General features: G+C 37.5%; 1 protein-coding gene across 3 annotated transcripts; it reads left to right on the top strand.

The window, feature by feature from the left end:
- Nucleotides 1–2,625: 2,625 nt before the first annotated feature.
- On the top strand, nt 2,626–16,102 carry SMNDC1 (survival motor neuron domain containing 1). Of its 3 annotated transcripts, none has more exons than XM_032609088.1 (6): nt 2,626–2,686; nt 3,989–4,108; nt 9,115–9,257; nt 9,874–10,035; nt 11,916–12,069; nt 12,926–16,102. In XM_032609088.1, the coding sequence occupies exons 2-6, from the start codon at nt 3,989–3,991 to the stop codon at nt 13,061–13,063; spliced, it is 717 nt and encodes a 238-aa protein (XP_032464979.1). In that variant the 5' UTR covers nt 2,626–2,686; the 3' UTR covers nt 13,064–16,102. The 3 variants fall into 3 exon arrangements, with proteins under 3 accessions (XP_032464979.1, XP_032464978.1, XP_032464980.1); XM_032609087.1 differs by having other exon boundaries at nt 2,635–2,817; XM_032609089.1 differs by lacking the exon at nt 2,626–2,686 and adding an exon at nt 7,022–7,209 and having other exon boundaries at nt 3,988–4,108.
- The last annotated feature ends 3,913 nt before the right edge of the window (nt 16,103–20,015 follow it).

The following is a 20,015-nucleotide window of genomic DNA, read 5'->3' as shown; positions in this document are numbered from 1 at the left end:
ATAAATCTGTGATGTTTGAGATTTTTTGTTTTTGTTCTTTCTGCCCTCAGAATACACCCCACTAAGAATGTAGGAGTACTATTAAACACCACTTTCAAATAGATCTAAAGAACTTTGATGACTCTGCCATTTCTAATCCTTGTAGAGCCTAGATTATCATTTTTCAAACTAATCCTTTTTTCTTTTTTTAGTGGTACACATGAAATATACAATAGCTGAAAATGTGCATCCTAAGACTAGAAAGGCAATGCAGATTTCAGTGAACAAATCAGGATTGCTATGACTGGTGAGCACCTGCATCGGTCAGCATTCATTTAAGGTTGTTTTTCCATCAAACTTAAGTGGATGATATAACCTAAGAGTCATCTCAGGATATATTTTCAAGGTACTGTACCCCAAAACACTCAATAGGCAGAAAAAGCCAGTAGCTTGCCCTGCAACAAATCTCCATGCAAACATTCAAAACACCTATTATGACTAAAAAGGTCAAAAGGCATAGATAGTTATTTTGACTATGTACACATCTCTAATTCATTACCTTAGGCATTTGTACAGATATCAAAAAAGGTAGGCAAATCTGGGGCTACTTTTAGTCAAGAAGGAATACAATAAAAGCTAAGCTAAAGAATGCAATCTCCCATTTAACCAACATGTACTAGTTTATTCTATACTTTTATGCTCTGCAGTGAGTTGGTACATTTCCAAAGGCAGTGGCTATACTTTAATTATCTTCAGTAGTGAAAGGAAATAGCTGCATATATGACAATGTGGAGTCTTTAAATTTTATGTACTTACTGAGTTCAATAAAATAAATACCAGCTTTAAAGAACTAGAGGTTTTAGATACTGTTCTTTTTGAAGATAAACTCGATTAAATTTGAGTGAGAATATTTTAAGATTTTGACACTTCAAAGGAAGTGGTAAGTTAGAACGCCTATTTGAAGGAACACTCTTAGTCAAAGCTTGTACTTGCTCCAGCTTTGTCTTTAAAAGCACACAGAATCACAGTGAAAAATAAATGAATACATGTAGTGTTTATAATGGTGTCTGGTACACACAACTGTTATCTCTTTGTGAGAACTAGTAACATTCGGTATAACTTTTCTTTCCAAATATAATCTATGTTGCACACAGAGAGAGATTAAAAGCAATCCTGAAAACAAAAGCTATCAGAAAACTATACTGAAGCTTATAAATATTTTCCTATTTTCTGATCTTGGGGGTTCATTAAGAGTTCTTATTTGAGAAATTTTTAAACAGCTGTAAAGTTTACTTTACATTCATGGAAGATCCTCCTGGCATTAGTTCTTAAAATACACAATTGAAATTAGAGTTGTCAAATACTACATTGTGTTTTTAATAGATTTCTACTATATTAAAGAAAAGTACATCCTCTCTGGTTTGTCTTCCCTCTTAATTCTAGCTACACACTGCTGCCCTCTGCAGCATTTTCCATTCTTGCAAGCTGACTGCCACTCTTAATCATCACAAACCCACCTTAGAGGAGGGCTTTCTTAAGGGTCCAGCTACAGACCCCAATCCTCCAGGGAACGTTCTTTCCTGGCATTCACATAGCCTCTTCGTGTCTCAGGCCTTTATCTTTTTTTTTAACTAGTTTTTTTTTAATTGGAAAAAATTATATACGTATGGTTAAAGGGATAAAAAGGATTATTAGTGAAAACATGTGGCTTCCACTCCAAATCTCTACATAGATTCGTGAATCCGTCCATAAATGGTATATATTATTACAACACGCATTTCTTTTTAAACATAAGTGGATGTAGTCACACCACTGTTTATCATTCAAGATTGTAACTTGGAGATTATCCCCCTTCAGGCGGTATTAACCTATATAACTTAATTAAAACCAGTAAGTGCTAACAAAATAGGTTCTTCTTTTCTTTTTCACGGTACGCATGGCCTTTATTGTTTGCTACAGGAAGTGGAAGAGGCGGAGATGCGACAGCTCCGGCTCCTGGGGCGACTCCACAGATTGGGTCATCGCCCTCGAAAAGTCCAATTAATCTACTCTCGAGTAGGTTCTGCCACAATCTAATCAGCTTTTTGTTGCCACTAAGACTTTTATTATTCTGTGAATCGGTGGTTCTCAAACTTTACCAGACATTGGTATCACCTACAAGGCTTGTTGAAACAGGTTGCTGAGGCCATCCTCAGAGTTTCTGACTCAAAGGTGTGAGGTGGGTGTTGAGAAACCGTATTTATAGTAAATTATTTTTGCAATAAATTACAAATTACTGTAAAAAAATAAATACCACGCAAGGCTGATGCTACCGGGACCACACTCAGAGAACCAACCGGTAGTATGAATGCTGTATTAAACCCCGTTCCTCCCACCACCCAGCACTCTGGGAACCTCAAGAAGTGCCCAACGGCACAGAGCCCTGAAGTAACTGCCCAACTGACCCCCACTCCGAGCCGGAACTAAGATAAAACGAACCTACATCCGGCGCCTGGCGCATACTAGTACGTCATTTCCTTCCTACGAAACCCTGCCCACTTTACTTCCCTAACGTGATTAAGGGCCGGCGGCCTAGAGGGAGCTGGGAATCACGTGAGCCGAGCGACGTCGTGCGAGGATTTTTAACCTCTCGCGAGACTTTACCCGCCTCCTCTATTCCTCCTTCCAGTGCCCGGCTTTAGTCCTCTCCCGCTCGCCGCTGACCGAGGTATTCTTTTCCAGACCAAGTCGCCTAGTTGTCGCCGCGGAGCTTTTGCTTGCTGCTGCCGCTGTCGCAACCACCACTGGGCTGCTTTGTCGCGACCCCGTCCCGCCGCCACGCCCCCAGCCCCACACAAGGTAACAAACGCGATGAGGGAGAGAGTAAGGCCTCGCCGGGCTTCGGCCTCCCCCTAGTTGAAGCGGAGGCCTGAGGCCGAGGAGCGGGCCGCGCTGGAGAGGCCCGGGCGCCGGCCGGAGTGTCAGGAGCGCCGGCCTCCTCTTCCACCCAGAGTTGAGCCCTGAGCGGCCTCGGACGGGGTTGGGATAGCCGCGGGAACCCAGCGGGTGGGGTTGGCATTTTAAGGACGCTCCGGGCCCTTCCGAGCCTGTTTGCGGGTGGGGCTCCGGCTCCGGGCGCCTCCGCTGGGTTCGTGTTTTCGGTTTCCCTGGAAGCTGTTTGAATTTCGAGGTCTGAAATGGTCGAGCAAGTTGTGGCGGACTTTGAGGTGTTGAGTGACCGAGGGGGAGCAGCCTGGCTTGCTCTAACCCTTTTGGAGTCCTTCCAGGCTGTGGTTGGACGGGGATTGTAAAACAGACGGGTCCTCGGAAACCCCGTATGTTTGCTAATAAAGCGAGAAAGAATTCTCTCCTACTTTACTTTCAGGAGAAGAATGAGCCAGATTGGTGAAAGACACGTTCCTTAGATTGCCTAAATAGGAGAGTATCAGTGCTGTTTCTTTCATTGCAGAAAATGCATCGTCAGTATTTAAGTGACTGGGTTTTTGCTCTGGATAAGAGTTTCTAAACGCATTCATACTAATTGAATAGCTCTTGTGGAGGGCTATTTGTGTAGTTAATCCAAAATTAGTTGGAATTGGTTTTGGAGGTATTTTTTAGTGCTTAAAAATCAGAAGCCTCAACTCTTTCAACAGTTTAGTGCCTTTTTTTTTTTTTGGTGACAATATAACAATCCTGTTAATTGAGCCTAACACAGTGCCTTCCCTGTTACAGGACTTCAAAGAAAATTAGAAGTTCTTCTTTTTCCTCTTACCTCTTGTTTTCTGTTTCTATATGGAATTTGTCTGACATGTTTATAATCATCAGAATACTTGAAGTTTGTGTTTGGCTCACAGCTTTTCTCTGAATTGAAAGTAAAGGTAGTAGTGATAAATGACGTTGCAGTGAGTTATAATAATGAGTTGGGAGCAAAATTGGTTAGGGTTGATTCAGGCAGACAGGGAAAATTATTTTTTATGGTTTGGTTCTTTTTGTTCCGTTTTCATGACCTTACTCTTTTTATTTTCTTCAGATGTCAGAGGATCTAGCAAAGCAACTGGCAAGCTACAAAGCTCAACTCCAGCAAGTTGAAGCTGCGCTGTCTGGAAATGGAGAAAACGAAGATTTGCTAAAATTAAAGAAAGATTTGCAAGTAAGTATGAGGGGACACTTACAGTTACATTGCTTGAAAAGAATATTTTTGTGTTTTACAAATGATCTATTGTTAAGAATCCGTGGGTATCCAGAACACCATTTGGAGGGAGTGTTTCACCCCTTGTGCGTACAAGTGTGTACGTACATAGGCATACATGGCTTCTAGGAGTAGGGTTGCTTCCTCAGTTTGTGTACATCAAAATGATTGAAGCATTGTTCTTTGTTAACGTCAACCTTGTATGCTCATATAATTTTAAAAAATAAGAGTTAACATTAGAAGTCATTGTCAAACTTTCTAGAGAAAGAGGTACATACAATTTTACAAGGAATAGCACTTCTGATTTTAAAGACCTGGAAAAGGAATTTTAGTTCAAAGGGTAACTAAAGTTAAAGGAGGAAAATATAACCTGATTAAGATTCTTTTTAATGCCAAAAGATTCTTTGAAAATGAAATAGAGCACGCATGCCAGAGATCCTGTGTGTGTGTAACAGAGCTAGCTCTAGTGCCTTGTGTTGAAAACACATTATAAAAATACCTAAAGAGATGCTTGTTTTCTGCATAAATGTTATATAATGTTTGAACTTAAGGCTAGGTTTTACATCTAGTTTTTGACACTTGTTAGCAACTTAAAATTAAACCAAATCTATGTGAGAAGGAGATCTTAATTTGTTCTTTTTGTTGTGGAGGGGCAGTAAGTATGAAACCTGCTTTTTAAAACTTGCTCTGGGGTTTTGAGACAAACATAAAGCCATGATAGTAAATATCTGTTATTTCTCAGAACAATAGGTTGATTAATAAAAATACCATATATAATACTTGTAAATATGTATGAGTTTTCATCTTAACAAATTTGTGAATTTAAAATTCTGAACCTGAGTTTTTGGAAAGTTTTAAAAGATGATTAGATGGTCTATGTTCACTGATTCAAAACAAAACTTGAATCATCTTCATCCTATCTAAGTAATCCTTTCCCTCCCTTTATATCATTCTCTTGCCCATTAAAATTATTAAATTTTAGGGATATTAGAACTGCAAACAAATGAAACTTACGTGAAATGGGGTCCAGATTCAGGATTCTGAAAGCGCTTACCTGGGCATAATTAAGATGAGTTAAATATTTTTGGGTTCAAATTCTGGATTTAGGATAGACTTTCATGAAGTTGCAATAGTATGTTATTTTTCTAAAAACACAGAAACCAGGGCCTCTCTTCAATACGTAGAAATCAGGCCAGTGGATTTCAAGGAGCCAGTCAATAAGAAAAAGATGTTTTGGGAGCAATTTCTCCCACTCTCCGGCCAACTTTCTTCTTGCCTCAAGGAGAGAGCCTGGCATGCCCCCATCTCTCTGTCTCTCTCTCTTTTTTTTTTTTAAACCCAACTTAAAAGCAGTGCTTTTTTTCTTTGAAGAAAATAAAACGTCATGTGCTAATATTGTATATATTGCTTCCTGGGCAGTAGGAGGGAGGGGTATATGTGGAACTGGTGGAGCGGGGAGTTGGGAGTGAAGACTGTGAACATTATTATGAGGTAATAATGTTACAGAGTAAATTGTCAGAGCCTGGGCAGAATTGTCTTATTAGGACATGATCCATAGTGGAAATACTATTGGGAGAGAGACCATTGTAGTAGGCATTGTAGTAACCAGGTAAATGGCTTACTTAGGGTTCAGTTAATAATGACCTGGGGGCCATTTATCTGTAAAATGTCCTGTTTTCTGTAACCATTTTGAAAAGCATTGTCCAATAGAAGTTTCTGTGGTGATGGAGATGTTCTGTATCTGCTGTGTAATATTATAGCCACTACCCACATGTGGCTGTTGAATATTTGGAATAAGACTAGGATGGCCGAAGAGCTGAATTTTAAATTTTATTTAAGTAGCCATATGTGGCTACCATATCAGATGGCACAGATTTAGAAGCATAAGTTCTAACACTTCAGTTAGAAATAATAGAGAATGTTTTTCCTGACCAGTCTTGACTTTGGATTCTTTTCCTCTTATTCTGTCATGGAAAAAAAAAATCATTTTGGTTACTAGAAATAGGTCTGTTTTGAATTGAAAACTTCTCAAAGGTGGAAGGCATCTTTTAGGATTACATAAAATTCTGGAAAGTTTTGTGCTGTCTGCTTCCATATAGTAATTGTTATCTCCATTGACTACAGCTACAGCTTCTATTTTGTCATAGGTTTTTTGTTTTTGTTTTTGCGGTACGCGGGCCTTTCACTGTTGTGGCCTCTCCCGTTGCGGAGCACAGGCTCCAGACGCGTAGGCTCAGCGGCCATGGCTCACGGGCCCAGCCGCTCCGCGGCATGTGGGATCTTCCCGGACCGGGGCACGAACCCGTGTCCCCTGCAGGCGGACTCTCAACTACTGCGCCACCAGGGAAGCCCAGGTTTTTTGTGTGTGTGTTTGTTTTTTTTTAAAATCCTTTTCCTTCTCTGCATTCTGGGATATACCTTGTGCCATTGATATTTAATCCTGCCTTTTATATTTGCTGAAGAATCTGTTCAGGCTGATGACTTGAGTTTGTGGCCTCCTTTATTTTCTTGTGTTCCTTTTATGGAATATCCTTAACTCTGGTTAAAAATTTGTTTGCCCTTTCATTTATGCAAAATGTTCTTCATTTTTTTCAGTGGCCCTCATTTGCCAGTAAGGCTTCTATGTTTATTTCTTTATGTACTATCTTTCATATAAAGTTACTCAACAGGCAGCAGATTAATTTACTAAAGTCCTAATTGCCTTTCTTTTTTCACTTAAAAGAAGTGGGTTTAGTAAAATCCAGGCTAGCTAGTTGGCTAGCTCCCCAGGCAGTCTCTGATAATCACAAAAAATAGTCAATTTATTAGGCTGTTTGCTGAATACCCTGGTTCTAAAGGAGGCAGGGGTCAAGTCACTTGTCTCATATGTTACAGTGGCTCTGCATCCCCGAAACGCCTTCCTTCAGTAAGCAGAGTGCTTGAGTGCACCCCCTTTGACCTGCTGATATGTAGATCACAACATCTGATGCTTCCTGGGATTGCCGATTACTGTAACTGCTGCCCATCTGTCAATGAAGGAGCAGTTTCAGAACTCAGACTTGGGGGAGGAAAAGTAATTAATGGTATGTACCTTTAAGAACTCCCTCATACATAAAATAGTTTCTCTAATACTTTGGTCCATATACACATGTGAAGAAAAAAAAAAACCATTTAGAAGGTCTTTATAGTTGTTGGGAGGGGTATGTAAAACATGGCAAAGTAAAAAGACAACTAGAGATAAATGCTCCAGATTTTTTAAAGTGTCATTTCAGGGCAGGACTCTGGAAATTATAACATGCACAGCTTTTCAGGACCCTTTTCTTTGGTGAAAATGTATTTCCTTATGAAAATATAGTGGGGAGATGTTTTATCCCAAGACAAGTAGAGTTCTAAATCTTGAGACCTACAAACACAGACTTTATGTTTGTGCTTTAGTAGTTAAATGATCCCTAGTTAAATGGAATTATTTAATGATAGGGATTGTATGGGCTCTTGAGTCAGGCTTATTGGATTACATTCTTGGCCCTAAAAGTGGTTAATTAAAAACAAGACTGGATAATTTACTCTCCTTCTTTGTGTAGTACATGATCTGTTTATTTGGAAGTTCTTTGCTTATTTGCAAAAGTTATGTGCAAAAGATTGTCTTATTAAAAAGTATTTGAATGGATATTTGGCACCTAATAAAGCTTTCATTAAAGATGTTAATCTACTGAATTTTTAATGTAAATCTGAGTCTTCTAGTTTTTTCATTCATAAAATTTTTTAATTAATAAAACTGATCTTTCTCCAAGGGCTTTAATAATCCTTTTTTTTAAGACTCAAATATAAGTTTTTAAGAAATAGCCAGGAAGATTTAAAATCTTTAGGAGAGAAGTAACATTAAACTTTCTTGTCTATTGAACCAGAGCTACTATTATAAAACCTCAATGGGAACCAGAAGAAACTCAATACAGAGTGCAACTTTGCTAATTTTTCTCCCAGAACATAATAATGTGATGTTTAAGGTATTTTATTTGCAACAGCAGAGGAACAGGTATGCAAGTTCTTAAAATAAATCAGATAAGGTGATGCATAATATGAGTCTTCATCAGAGTAAAAATATAGCAGATTGGTAGCAGAATCTATCAATTTGTTCTACTTCTTAAGTTTTTTAACCAGCCCTACTAAACACCTTTAAAGTCAGTAAGTGTAAGCCTGAGTTAGAAAATATATTTGCCACACAGAAAGGTTTTGCCTACCTGTGTGTGTTACATTTATTTTATTTTTTTCTTTTAAACGAAGCTGTGCTAATGTGCTTAACATTAAGGTATTGGGATATTTTAAATCTGACTTGGTAATTTGCTTACCCAAATGGGATAGGTTTTATAATAAATGAATAGAGACACTACTGTTTTTAAAATATATCTACAGTACTTTGGTAGAAATATGTATGAGCAGGAACATTTTTATTACTAATAAGGCTGCTTCAAGTGTTTGGGGGTTTTTGAGGGGGAGCTCACCTGTTGGCAGGCAGTTAATACGACTGCCAAGCAGTGCCCTGTAAAAAGTGCAGTTGTGCGACGTACACGTGACAGTGATGTGAGAGAAAAGTGATCTTGAATCTAGGTCAGTGCCTTACAGTTGACTGTTTCTCATCTTTAGAGAGGTCTATTCAGCTAAAATAGGTGCTTAAAAGTAATGTACAGTGTAAATTCAAGTCTACCCTATTTCTGTTAGTATTTGAGGTTAATTAAATTGAAAGGCAACTGCCTGGGTTTAAATCCCAGCGCCAGTGTATAAAATACTGTATCTCAGTTTCTACATGGGGATAATCACAGTATCTACATCATAGTATTGTTATGAACTGCAGATAAATCTTTGTAGAGTACTTAATGAGTGCTGTGTGGTATGAGAGCTGTTATCAAAAACTGAAAGAACTTGCTTGTTGAAAGTAGTTGACAATGTGAATTATAAAAATAAAGTTAATGGTTTTTGTTTTTTCTTTTTAGGAAGTTATAGAACTAACCAAAGACCTTCTGTCAACTCAACCTTCTGAAACGCTGGCAAGTTCAGACAATTTTGCTTCTACTCAGCCCACTCATTCATGGAAAGTAGGAGACAAGTGTATGGCAATCTGGAGTGAAGATGGACAGTAAGTGTAGAAAAAAAACTGTAACTATAACATGAAATAGTAAAGTACAATGGTAAGGTGATTTTAATCAGCTTGAACTACCCTATTTTAATCTTTCTATAATAGCCAATATGACTTATAGAACGAATTTGATTCTTGGGTGGTTACCATTAATACAGTTTAATTTTTAGCTTTAGGTTAAGTTTTAGGGCAGAAGAATGGCTTGGATCCTAGAGGAAATAAACATGAAAGTAGAGGAAAATGAATGGATATTAAAAAGTATATAGTCTAAATTCTTTTTTCCTTGAATTGGAAATTGAGTAATGGTTGGTTATCTTAGACTTTTGTGAAGCACATATACTGAAATTATTCCTATAAGAAGTATCTTTTCTCAAAAGAGATTGACTAAAGCACATATAGTAGACATGTAAGAGACTTCCTTGGCAATATTTTGGTTAGGACTTCCTTTTTAAAAAGCAGATGGCTAACTCCAGCCACTATTATCTTTGCCAAAGGGACATTTGATTATAGGAGTTTCATTTTAGACACATTGAATAGTTGAATCACTGCAGTATAAGTCTTGTAGGCTGAGTGCTAAACCTTTACTCACCTGCTTACAGCCATGATATCTTTACAGGTGTTATGAAGCGGAGATTGAGGAGATAGATGAAGAAAACGGCACCGCTGCAATCACTTTTGCTGGCTATGGCAATGCTGAAGTGACTCCACTGTTGAACCTCAAGCCTGTAGAAGAAGGAAGGAAGGCAAAGGAGGACAGTGGCAACAAACCCATGTCAAAGTAAGTGACTTTGACTTAAGCATTTTAAATGTAATCTTCCCCATTTGGGTACTTGAGATGTCTGCAGAATCTATACAGCCTAGACTAGAGTAAGAAACTTGTAATACTGTTTACCATTATTTTGAAGATTAGCAGTGTATGGTCAACATTGTCTATATATGTATGCCTAGGTAAAGTGAAGACATTTTGGTTCCCACTTAGGCATTTAATGAATAATTATTAAGAGGATTCTGTATATTGATACTTCTCACTAAACCAGGTTCTGGGTTCCATCACAGCAAAGAAGACCAAATTAGGCCTTGTCTTGACTGAGTTTATAGTCTAAAGAACAAACACATAATTAAAGAAGAACTTTAATAATAAAGTGTAAAAGTAATGGAAGGAACATAATGGTACTTTTAGGGAACAAAGAAAAGGTACCTAAACTGCATTTTAGTCATCAGGGCAAATTTCTTTGAGGAAATGATGTGTAAACTGAGATTTGAAAAGAAGAGGTGTTAGCCAGTTAATGAACTAGAAGGTATGATCTTGGGCAAGCTGCTTAACTTCTGTTTCCTCATCTGTGAAACAGGGACAATAGTATATGCCTTATGGGGTTGTAAGGATTAAATGACAGCATGAGTAAAACATGTAGCACAGTTCTTGACATGTAGTAAGATCTCACTCAGTAAATGTTTACATTTAAAGAAGAAAACAAGGTGGGAACATAGAGGTAACAGAAAGAAACTCCTTTGGTAAAAACTTGGGGCTCGAGGGTGGGTGGTTTGACAAGAGATTAGAGAGGCAGAGGCCAGATCATAAAAAGCTTGAAAGCCACGGATGCATTTCAAGTAGAGAGGATCTGATGTGTTCAGATTGGAGCTTTCGAATGATTACTGGCAGCAGAGAGAAGGCAGCTACTGCTGTCATCCAGGTGTAAGATGATCGTGGACCTGAGCCCAGGGAGTAGCAGTTAAGGATGGACCCGTGTATAGTTTGAGAGGTATTTAAGAGATAGAATGAACAATTTTCAGTTCTGCATATTTGCCACAATTGGCTATCTTTTGGATTTGTCAAGAGTTTTCAAAACTTAAGTTGCTACATAAATATATTTGAATTTGGGAAAATTGTATCATCTATTAAAATAAACTTGGTTTAAGCATCCCAATAAGAAAGATTGTAGAATAACGTGACATTTCTATTTTTAGTCTTTGGTATTTGTGTAAAAACCACACTTCATAGTAGTGATTTTATGATACAGAGGAGTCTAGATCATATAGCCTTTTTTTAAAGACATCTTTCTTCGTCCTTCTTTTGGTGAGAAGTCAGTGTTAACAGACTGAGCAGAAATTATTGAGAGGGCTTTAGGCTCTGATTGGAAAACCCTAGTTGTTTTTGTTTTAAGAATTGTTAGCTATGATTTCCCTTTGTACTGCTGTGCTCTTCCAATCTACATGAAATAGTTTTATCTGCATTGAATCTCTTCATACAGTTTTTCCAAATGCAGCATATTACACTTGCTAACTGCCCATTTAACAATTGATACAGGTTTAGATAGCTTTTAATGTTGAAACTCCTCCTATGCCTAAAACACAACTGGCAGAAGCCATGTAAATGGCAAATTAAAAGTCATAGTTGAAATGTTTGATTAAATGCGTAATAGATTACTACACTTGCATTCAAAAGCTTCCAAGGATACTGTATATTTCAAATAACATTTATTTCTTAGTAGTCCTGAGTGATCGGCATTGATGTTAGCTTTTATTCGTGGGGTGAAGAATGTGTAAGTTCATTAGGTTTTGGGGTTTTTTTGGGGGGGCAGTGGTTGCACTGCTAAATATCTCTAAGGAAGTCATCTTTTAAATTTTAAGAGTTGACATTTACCTGTTCTGTCCACACAGAAAAGAAATGATTGCCCAGCAGCGTGAATATAAAAAGAAGAAAGCTTTGAAAAAAGCACAGAGAATAAAAGAACTTGAACAAGAAAGAGAGGACCAGAAGGTGAAATGGCAGCAGTTCAACAACAGAGCCTATTCTAAAAACAAAAAAGGCCAGGTTAGTAAATCCTTTAATCATACTTTGTAAATTTGCAAAGTGCAACTGTCATTAAAATAAAGTGAGCACAAAATAACTTTAAAATGAAAAAGGAGGTTCATAGATTTAACGAAATAGTAACTGGATCTTGAATTCAGAATCCTCTTTAATCTTCATTTTTGACTTACTGAAAAATATCTCCATTAGCCACTGTCTCTGCAGTGGAAGCACTGTGAATGAGTTTATACCAGGAATTACAAAAGATCTAGGTTATTTCCTTTTATTTTAATTTTTTTAAAATAAATTTATTTAAGTTATTTATTTTTGGATGTGTTGGTTCTTCATCACTGCACACGGGCTTTCTCTAGTTGCAGTGAATGGGGGCAGGCTTCTCGTTGCAGTGAATGGGGGCAGGCTTCTCACTGCAGTGGCTTCTCGTTGCAGAGCACGGGCTCTAGGCGCACAGGCTTCAGTAGTTGTGGCACGTGGGCTCAGTAGTTGTGGCTTGCAGGCTCTAGAGCGTGGGCTCAGTAGTTGTGGTGCATGGGCTTAGTTGCTCCGCGGCATGTAGGATCCTCCCGGACCAGGGCATGAACCCGTGTCCCCTGCATTGGCAGGCGGATTCCCAGCCACTGTGCCACCAGGGAAATCCCTGATTTCCTTTTATAAACTAAAATTTGAAAAATTATTTGTTATCTTACATACTGCTTAGAGTGTATTGAACCCTACCTGATTTGTTAACATGCCTTATGTTGGGTGTCACTAGTGGGTTTTATGAGCACTCAGGTTCCCTTGAGGTACTTTTCCTTATAGGTGTATTTTGGAATTTTATTTTTTTCCAAAACTAATCAAGAATTGTTTGTTTCATTTCTCCTAGGTAAAGAGGAGTATTTTTGCTTCACCTGAGAGTGTAACTGGCAAAGTTGGAGTAGGAACTTGTGGAATTGCTGATAAACCTATGACACAGTATCAAGATACCTCTAAATACAATGTTAGGCATTTGATGCCTCAATAATCAGAAAAACTGTTGGATTTCATCTCTGCAGGGCTTTACATTTACCTTTTTATCCTTATATTTTTCTAAAGGTAAATTATTTGTTAGACGAGTAAGGAAGATACCATTGTTGTCATTGTTTGACTTCAGTAGAATGAAACTTGAAGAAATTGTATTTGATAACTGCTATTCATTTAAACTTTTTTCATTACTACTACCAGTTTCCTCAAAGTTTGTTGGGTAAAGCAACTTTTCTAGATAGATGCTGAGTAAATACAGCACTTAGGTTAATTATTGATCTTCCTAGTATCAGGCCCCCACTTAATGGATGGCATATACGTTTTGTAAGGTTCTAACTGGGAAGTTTCAGATGCTTTGAACTTGCCACATATTCTAGCAATTCACTGGAACATCAAGGCAAAATACCAACCTGCTAAAGAGAACTTCTCTTCATTTTTTTTTTGTCTTCACCTTAAACCTAGCTGTTGCCCAGTTAACCTAAAAGTAGGTTAATTTGTAAATGGCAGAGTTTTTTTTGAGGTTTTTCTCAACTCGTTTCCTAAGCCTATTAGGCCATCTCTAAAATTGATCCAGCTCTGTATTCTTTTCATTGAATTTTAGTTTTATGTAAGAAACCATGTTTAGGACCAGCTACCTTTTCTAATGTTTTTTTTTGTTTTTGTACGTTTGCTTTCCTCCTGTGTTGATTTTCACTTATGGTAGTAGTACCATTTTTTGGATGTGTAATGTTTATATGAGAAAACAAAAAGCTGATGTATAGCCCTGTATACAATGTAGATACTATTTTTGTAAAAAAACGAGGCTAAATTAATGAACAAGAGTACCGAATGTTTCATCATTAAAAATTTACTGTATTTCTCGTGCATTAATCTGGCCATAATTTCCCTGTATATTATGTTCACGTAGCTGAGTTTGTAATTTTTGTTAACTAGATCAAGTTGTCAGCATTTGTTGGTAAGTGAGCATCACAATTATCCTGAGTTGAGTTTAAGCCAAATGTATGCGTAGAAAAGGGTCTTCCTATTAATGGAAGATGGTGGTTTTTAAGAAGTGTGTTAATTTCAGTTTTTGTATGTTTAACTTTTATTAAATAAAGTGTTTTTAAAATCTCCAGGGTGTGTTAACAGAAAGGTGAAGTTAGCTGCCAGCATTGATATAATGATTAAGCATACATCATTTCCACAGGAAAGAATATTGAGTGTGTAATAAATGTTTCGATAAATCCTTATGTGTGCCTTATATTGGACATAAGAAATTGGAAAGGACAGACTAGTTTTATTTTAAGGGTTGTGCTTGCATAGGGGTGTTTGTAAATTTTTGGTAGAAGGGGAAAATAAAAATTTTTATTTCATTAAGAAAAAAAATTTATTTCATGAATTTTAATTTTTTTGGTAAATTGAAGCTTTTTAAAAAATGTTTTTGGCCACGCAGCACGGCATGTGGGATCTTAGTTCCTGGACCAGGGATCAAACCTGTGCTGCCTGCAGTGGAAGCTCAGAGTCTTAACCACTGGACCGCCAGGGAAGTCTGGTAAATTGAAACTTCCAGGAGGACAGTGATGAGAGAGAATTCCTTGTGTCTCCATCTCCCTCCCAACTCAGGAGATCACTGTTGTTTTGTTTTTTTTGTTTCTCTCCCTGTAACTTATGGCCAAAGGGTAGAGCCCATACGACAGAATGAAAGGTGAAGTAGTTTTTCAATACAAGGCACAAATTACAGTAGAAAAGGAGCTACTTAGCCCGAAAAACTTCTAAATATACTAATGTTCTTGTTACCAGTATAACAAGCTTTAAATCAATGGTATCCTTAAAGGATTGCAAGGGAACCCTAGTAATTAAAAAGCACTGGAAGGAAATTTGGTATAACTCTGTGGCCATACAAAGTGGTTTTTGGTGAGATTATCTTGGTATGTTTGCTGGAGTAATAGTTCACCTGGTGTTTGTGTAGAGACTCGTGCCTCCTTTGACTCTATGGGCCTTCCTTTCCGCACATTAATTTTCCTGGAGGGCTTTGCAGTAGGAGGAGAGAAAAGGGGGAAATAAAAGTGGCCGTGTTATAGAAAACATTTTTTAACAAATAGGCATATAGCATGAAGTCAAGAGCCTGTGTGTCGAAGACCTAGATGTGGTCCTTTGTAAAGTCCTGTTGTCAGGATGATGATAGTGTCTCTGGACTAAACTTAAAAATTAGGAATCCTGGGGGGACCTGTCTCATAGTGGATGCTGAAGTTGAGAAAATCTTAATGAGGAGCATGATACCAATGGTATTTTACAGATGCAGGTGGTTAAGCTCTCAATATTCTAAAATCAAATATGATGCTTGGTCTATGAAGGTTTGTTATAAAATTTAATGTAGAGGTTACCCTCTTGTCAAGAAAGGAGACATGAAGCTCTGAAATGGACAGACTGAACCATACTTGATGTCCCCCACGTGGCTGTGGTTGCATTTGTCTTTTCTCAAAACTTGACATTTGACTTTGTTATTGGCTCTTTCTAGGAAAGTACAGTCCTAACACCCCCAAAACAATTTTAAATTTTAATATTAATCACAGATAACAGTGTTTTAATTAACATGTAGAAAAGTCATATTGGAAGAGCAAGGACTCTGGAGCCAGACTGCTGTGTTTGAATCCTGGCTCCCTCATTTATTATTTGTATGCATAATTCTCTGCCTCAGTTTTCTCAGCTGTAGAATTAAATTAATACGTTTCATTAGGTTGTAAGGATGAGTGAGTTAGTATGTGTGAAGTGTTTAGTAGAGTACCTGATATGTTGTAAGCACTATAGATAGAAGTGTTTGCTACTACCGTGCAGAGCTAATGATGACTATCTGATCTTTTTTCCTTAACTTGAATAACAATTCACATTATAATGGAAATAATACTATAGCTTATAAATGTGTTACTGAAATGTTACCAAATTACCAAAGTTCTAAGACATTAAGTAATCCTGGTAGAGGTTTAAATTTTTGAATTTGGGTTTGTTTCTTAGTGGGAAGGGGATTACACTCCTAATAAAAAAATCATTTTTTTTAATTTAATTTTTATTTTTGGCTGTGTTGGGTCTTGGTTGCTGCGTGGGGGCTACTCTTTGTTGCGGTGCACGGGCTTCTCTTGTCGTGGAGCACGGGCTCTAGGCGTGTGGGCTTCAGTAGTTGTGGCACATGGGCTCAGTAGTTGTGGCTCGCGGGCTCTAGAGCGCAGGCTCGGTAGTTGTGGTGCATGGACTTAGCTGCTCCGCGGCACGTGGGATCTGCCTGGACCAGGGATCGAACCCGTGTCCCCTGCACCGGCAGGTTGGATTCTCAACCACTGTGCCACCAGGGAAGCCCCACTCGTAATTCTTGATTAAGATTAATGAGGGATTCTTGGATCTGGGTCCTACCCCAGGCCTATCCAGGCCAAGGTATGTCTTGTTTTTTTGACAGACACCACATGCACCAGATGTGCATCCCTGGCTGAGCACCATGTTTTAGGTTAAATGTGAAAATGGTTGGGTTTTTGAAATGAAGGCAAAAATTTATAAGTGGCAATTTTCTGAGCCCAATTATGAGGACTTAGGCATCAAGCCAAAGGCATCAAGCCAAAGTGAAAATGCATCCATTTAATGTAACAACTCATTTTTTTAAATACTTGTTTTTTCACAACAAAGGATGTGCATGTGCATGCACGTGTGTGTTTCCATTACAATGCAGTTTTAATGCTCTGTCTGCCTTTAAAATAGCAAGGGAAAACCATGAAGTGACAAAGGAAACTCAGTTTTGTAAGTTGTGTGGTGTCTGTAGATTGTGATTATATAAGGTGAAAAATACCACTTGCAAATTAAGCGAAGTATTAGAGTTTTGATTTGGCTTTTTGCCTCAACTGGGTATTAACTGAGATATAAAAGAAGGAAGAAAATGTATTAAAGCCAACAAGGTTTTGTATTTGTTAAAATATTTAGAGTTCAATAAACATGTGCTGAATTGTATTAAGTATTTGTATTAAACTATGAAACAACCAGTTAGTATAAATGGTAATTTACAAGTTCAACAGTAAATGTAAACATTCTTTGTATCTAGGATTTTTGAGTTGCAAGTTAAACTGAATTTTTACTGCAGTGGAGAGGAAAAGCATAGCAGGTAAAATAACAGGTAATGCCATAGTTTAAACAAAACCAAAGCTATTGATTCCCCTTATACTATGATTTTTTTTAAAAAAGCGTACCTGTATAGTGGGTATAGACGTATTCTTAAGAAACATCTCAAGAGGTTCAGAAACCCGTAATACTGACATTCTAAGAATTTGTTCTGGCCTAGCCAAAAGTAGTAAAACAAACAAAAAACAGATGAAGGTGTTATTCTGTGACGGTCCTCGCTTGCCTTTTCTGCCATTCAGCTTAAGTATATAAAGGTTCTTTCGTGGCCTTGAGTGGGGAAAAGCAGATCTGAGAATAATGCTGGGCTTGGGTTAGCTGACAGCTGAACTAACTAAAAATAACAAATTATGGCTACTTGTCATCTTTTAGTTCCCAGAAATAAAAACTGGCAATTTACTTCCACCAAGCACCTTACCAGTTCATTTTTACAAAACCAGTACGGACTTGTTACTGGAATTACTAAAATTGTAACTTGTTTCCCCAGTTAGTTTTTTTTAAGAGCACAGCTAAAGAAGCTATGGTTATTCTCATTGGGAGAAAAGGTTTGTTTTTTGTGTGAAGAGCTACTTCACACAAAAATCATGGTGGTTATTTTGCTGGCTCGTGATTTTCCTTTTTTGGTGAAACTGATGTGCTTTTGTTTTTTTCTCCTTTCAAGCCCTGTACTCACTTTAGCAAGATGCAGTGAATTTCTGACCAGAGAAACAAAGAATTCAGGCTTGGAGGAAACACTTGACTCTACATCCTGGGAAAACTAGAGCTGAAGCCTGAGATCTGTAGCTAGGCTAGTCTTTAATAGATGGTAATTGTCCCAATTGTTAATTGTTCAGAAGTATGCAGGAAGGAGGAGTAAGAGTAAGTATCCCTTTGGTTCTTTTGCTCAGAATTTTTCCCTCCAAAAGCCCTGTCAGGTTTAGTTGACCTAGCTTTCAGAGTGAGTGTGATGAAGCTGCTAATTTAGAAACAACTGACTTCTTAAATTTTTATTTCTTACATACATTTTGGAGAGATTTTATGGCTTTTATGTTTTTACAGTGCTATTCTGTACCCTGGTATGAAAATCTAAAATATCCCAGTTATTGTCCTACTAGTAAAGAGTAAAAGCATTTTTCCATAGCTAAGAGTTTGAAAAAATAGAAAATATTCCAAAATTATAGGAAGTTGGCAGTACTTTAGAAGAGCTTCATTTAAGCCATTTCCCCTAATAATTACTATATAGAAAGGTAAAACAAACAACTGAAGCTGTCAGCCAGTACATCTATTTTGAACTACACTTATTATTTCCAAGAATCAGATGTATTCCAAAAGAAAACTAGTTTCCTGTTGGATCTGGTACCTAGGCCAATAAGATTTTCTTCATGGTGAGGTCAGCACTAAAATATTAACTAGGACACTCAATTTATTATGCAGTGGTTACTATCAGTGTATAACATACTCAAGCTCAGGCCCTTTCCTTTTTTTAGGAAGACCAGGTAATCACTAAAACCAATGATACATAAATCTTATAAAGCCTTTATTTAAAAATTTCTATAGGATGTCAAAATTTACTTCTTACAATGTATAACCTGCCACAGAATTTTGTGAAAATGAACCATTTTATTAATAGTTTTATTCTGCAAGACCCAGAGTCAGAATAACTAAAATTCAAGATTAAGGATGAAGAGGTTAGAAGGCTGCATTCATCAGAGGAAGTAGAGAAGTATAACACCTGTTAATTTCCTTCTGGCACTACATGCTCCTGGGCTGTGGTGGTGGCATGGATCCACGTGTCCACTTTTGTAATTCTTTTTTTTTTTTCTATTTTTATTCAAAGTCAAAAATTATTATCATCCTCATCAGTTCACTCAGTCTACATATATCAGTTTTAATCCTTAACAATCTTTCAAAATAGAGGTAGTATTTCTATCAACTTTCCAGGAGGAAACAAGTCTCCATGAAGAAATTTAGTATCTTGCCCAGGGTCCTTAGCGAATGTTAGAACTGCTATTTGAATGTAATCAAAATGCTTGTTCTTCCCCTATTCTCTTTTTGGAAGGGAGTGTGGAATTTTTGAGGTGGAAGGATAATAAAAGAAAAAGGGCAACTAGTTGCTTCTTCAAGTGGAAGAAAACAAACCCTCAAAAAACCCTTCCCCGAAAGGGTAGACCATTTCTTTGTGAGAAATGACCGGGGATGCAGTGTGGCTTTAGGTTAGAAGCCTTGCCTGAACAATCCTCATTGCCTTTTCAAATCCCTTCATAAAAGGGATGCTAAATGCTAAAAACTGTCATTGTTACGGCCCTAGAAAAGGCATTTCTGCTGGAGTTTCTCATACCTATTCTAATCAGAAACTAGAGTCGTAATGACTTCATCACAATCTTCTTTGGTAATATGCACAGAAATAGGATTTACCTGTACCTATTAATTTATCACTCAGACATTTTACATAGGGGGCAGTGTTAACTCAGGTTAGTAAAGACTAAATGGGAACTTACAGATTGGTTTTTAATTTGAATAATAGTAGAGTCAAAGGGATTCCCTAAAAAGTTATTTGGAGAACAGATAATTAGAATGACAAATGGCTTTGTTGTCCTACCTGAAGAAATTAAGATTATTGGGTACATTAAACCATCTGCAGTTAGGTTATGTGGAATTATCAGTCAAGAAGGCACCTGTTGTAAATTACTGAACAGGAAATGGCAATGATTAAACTGCCATTAATTCAGACCACTGAAGTGGTATAAACAGACATTTAAGGAGATAGTTGCCTCAAGATATGGATGCTCATTCATATTTTTTCCTTCATAGCAAAGGGCGGTACAAAAAGCACTCGTGTG

This window comes from Phocoena sinus, chromosome 16 (genome assembly GCF_008692025.1).
Source record: "Phocoena sinus isolate mPhoSin1 chromosome 16, mPhoSin1.pri, whole genome shotgun sequence".
NCBI lineage: Eukaryota > Metazoa > Chordata > Mammalia > Artiodactyla > Phocoenidae > Phocoena > Phocoena sinus.
Note: the sequence above shows the minus strand (reverse complement) of the source record. Positions and strands in the feature narration are given on the sequence as shown.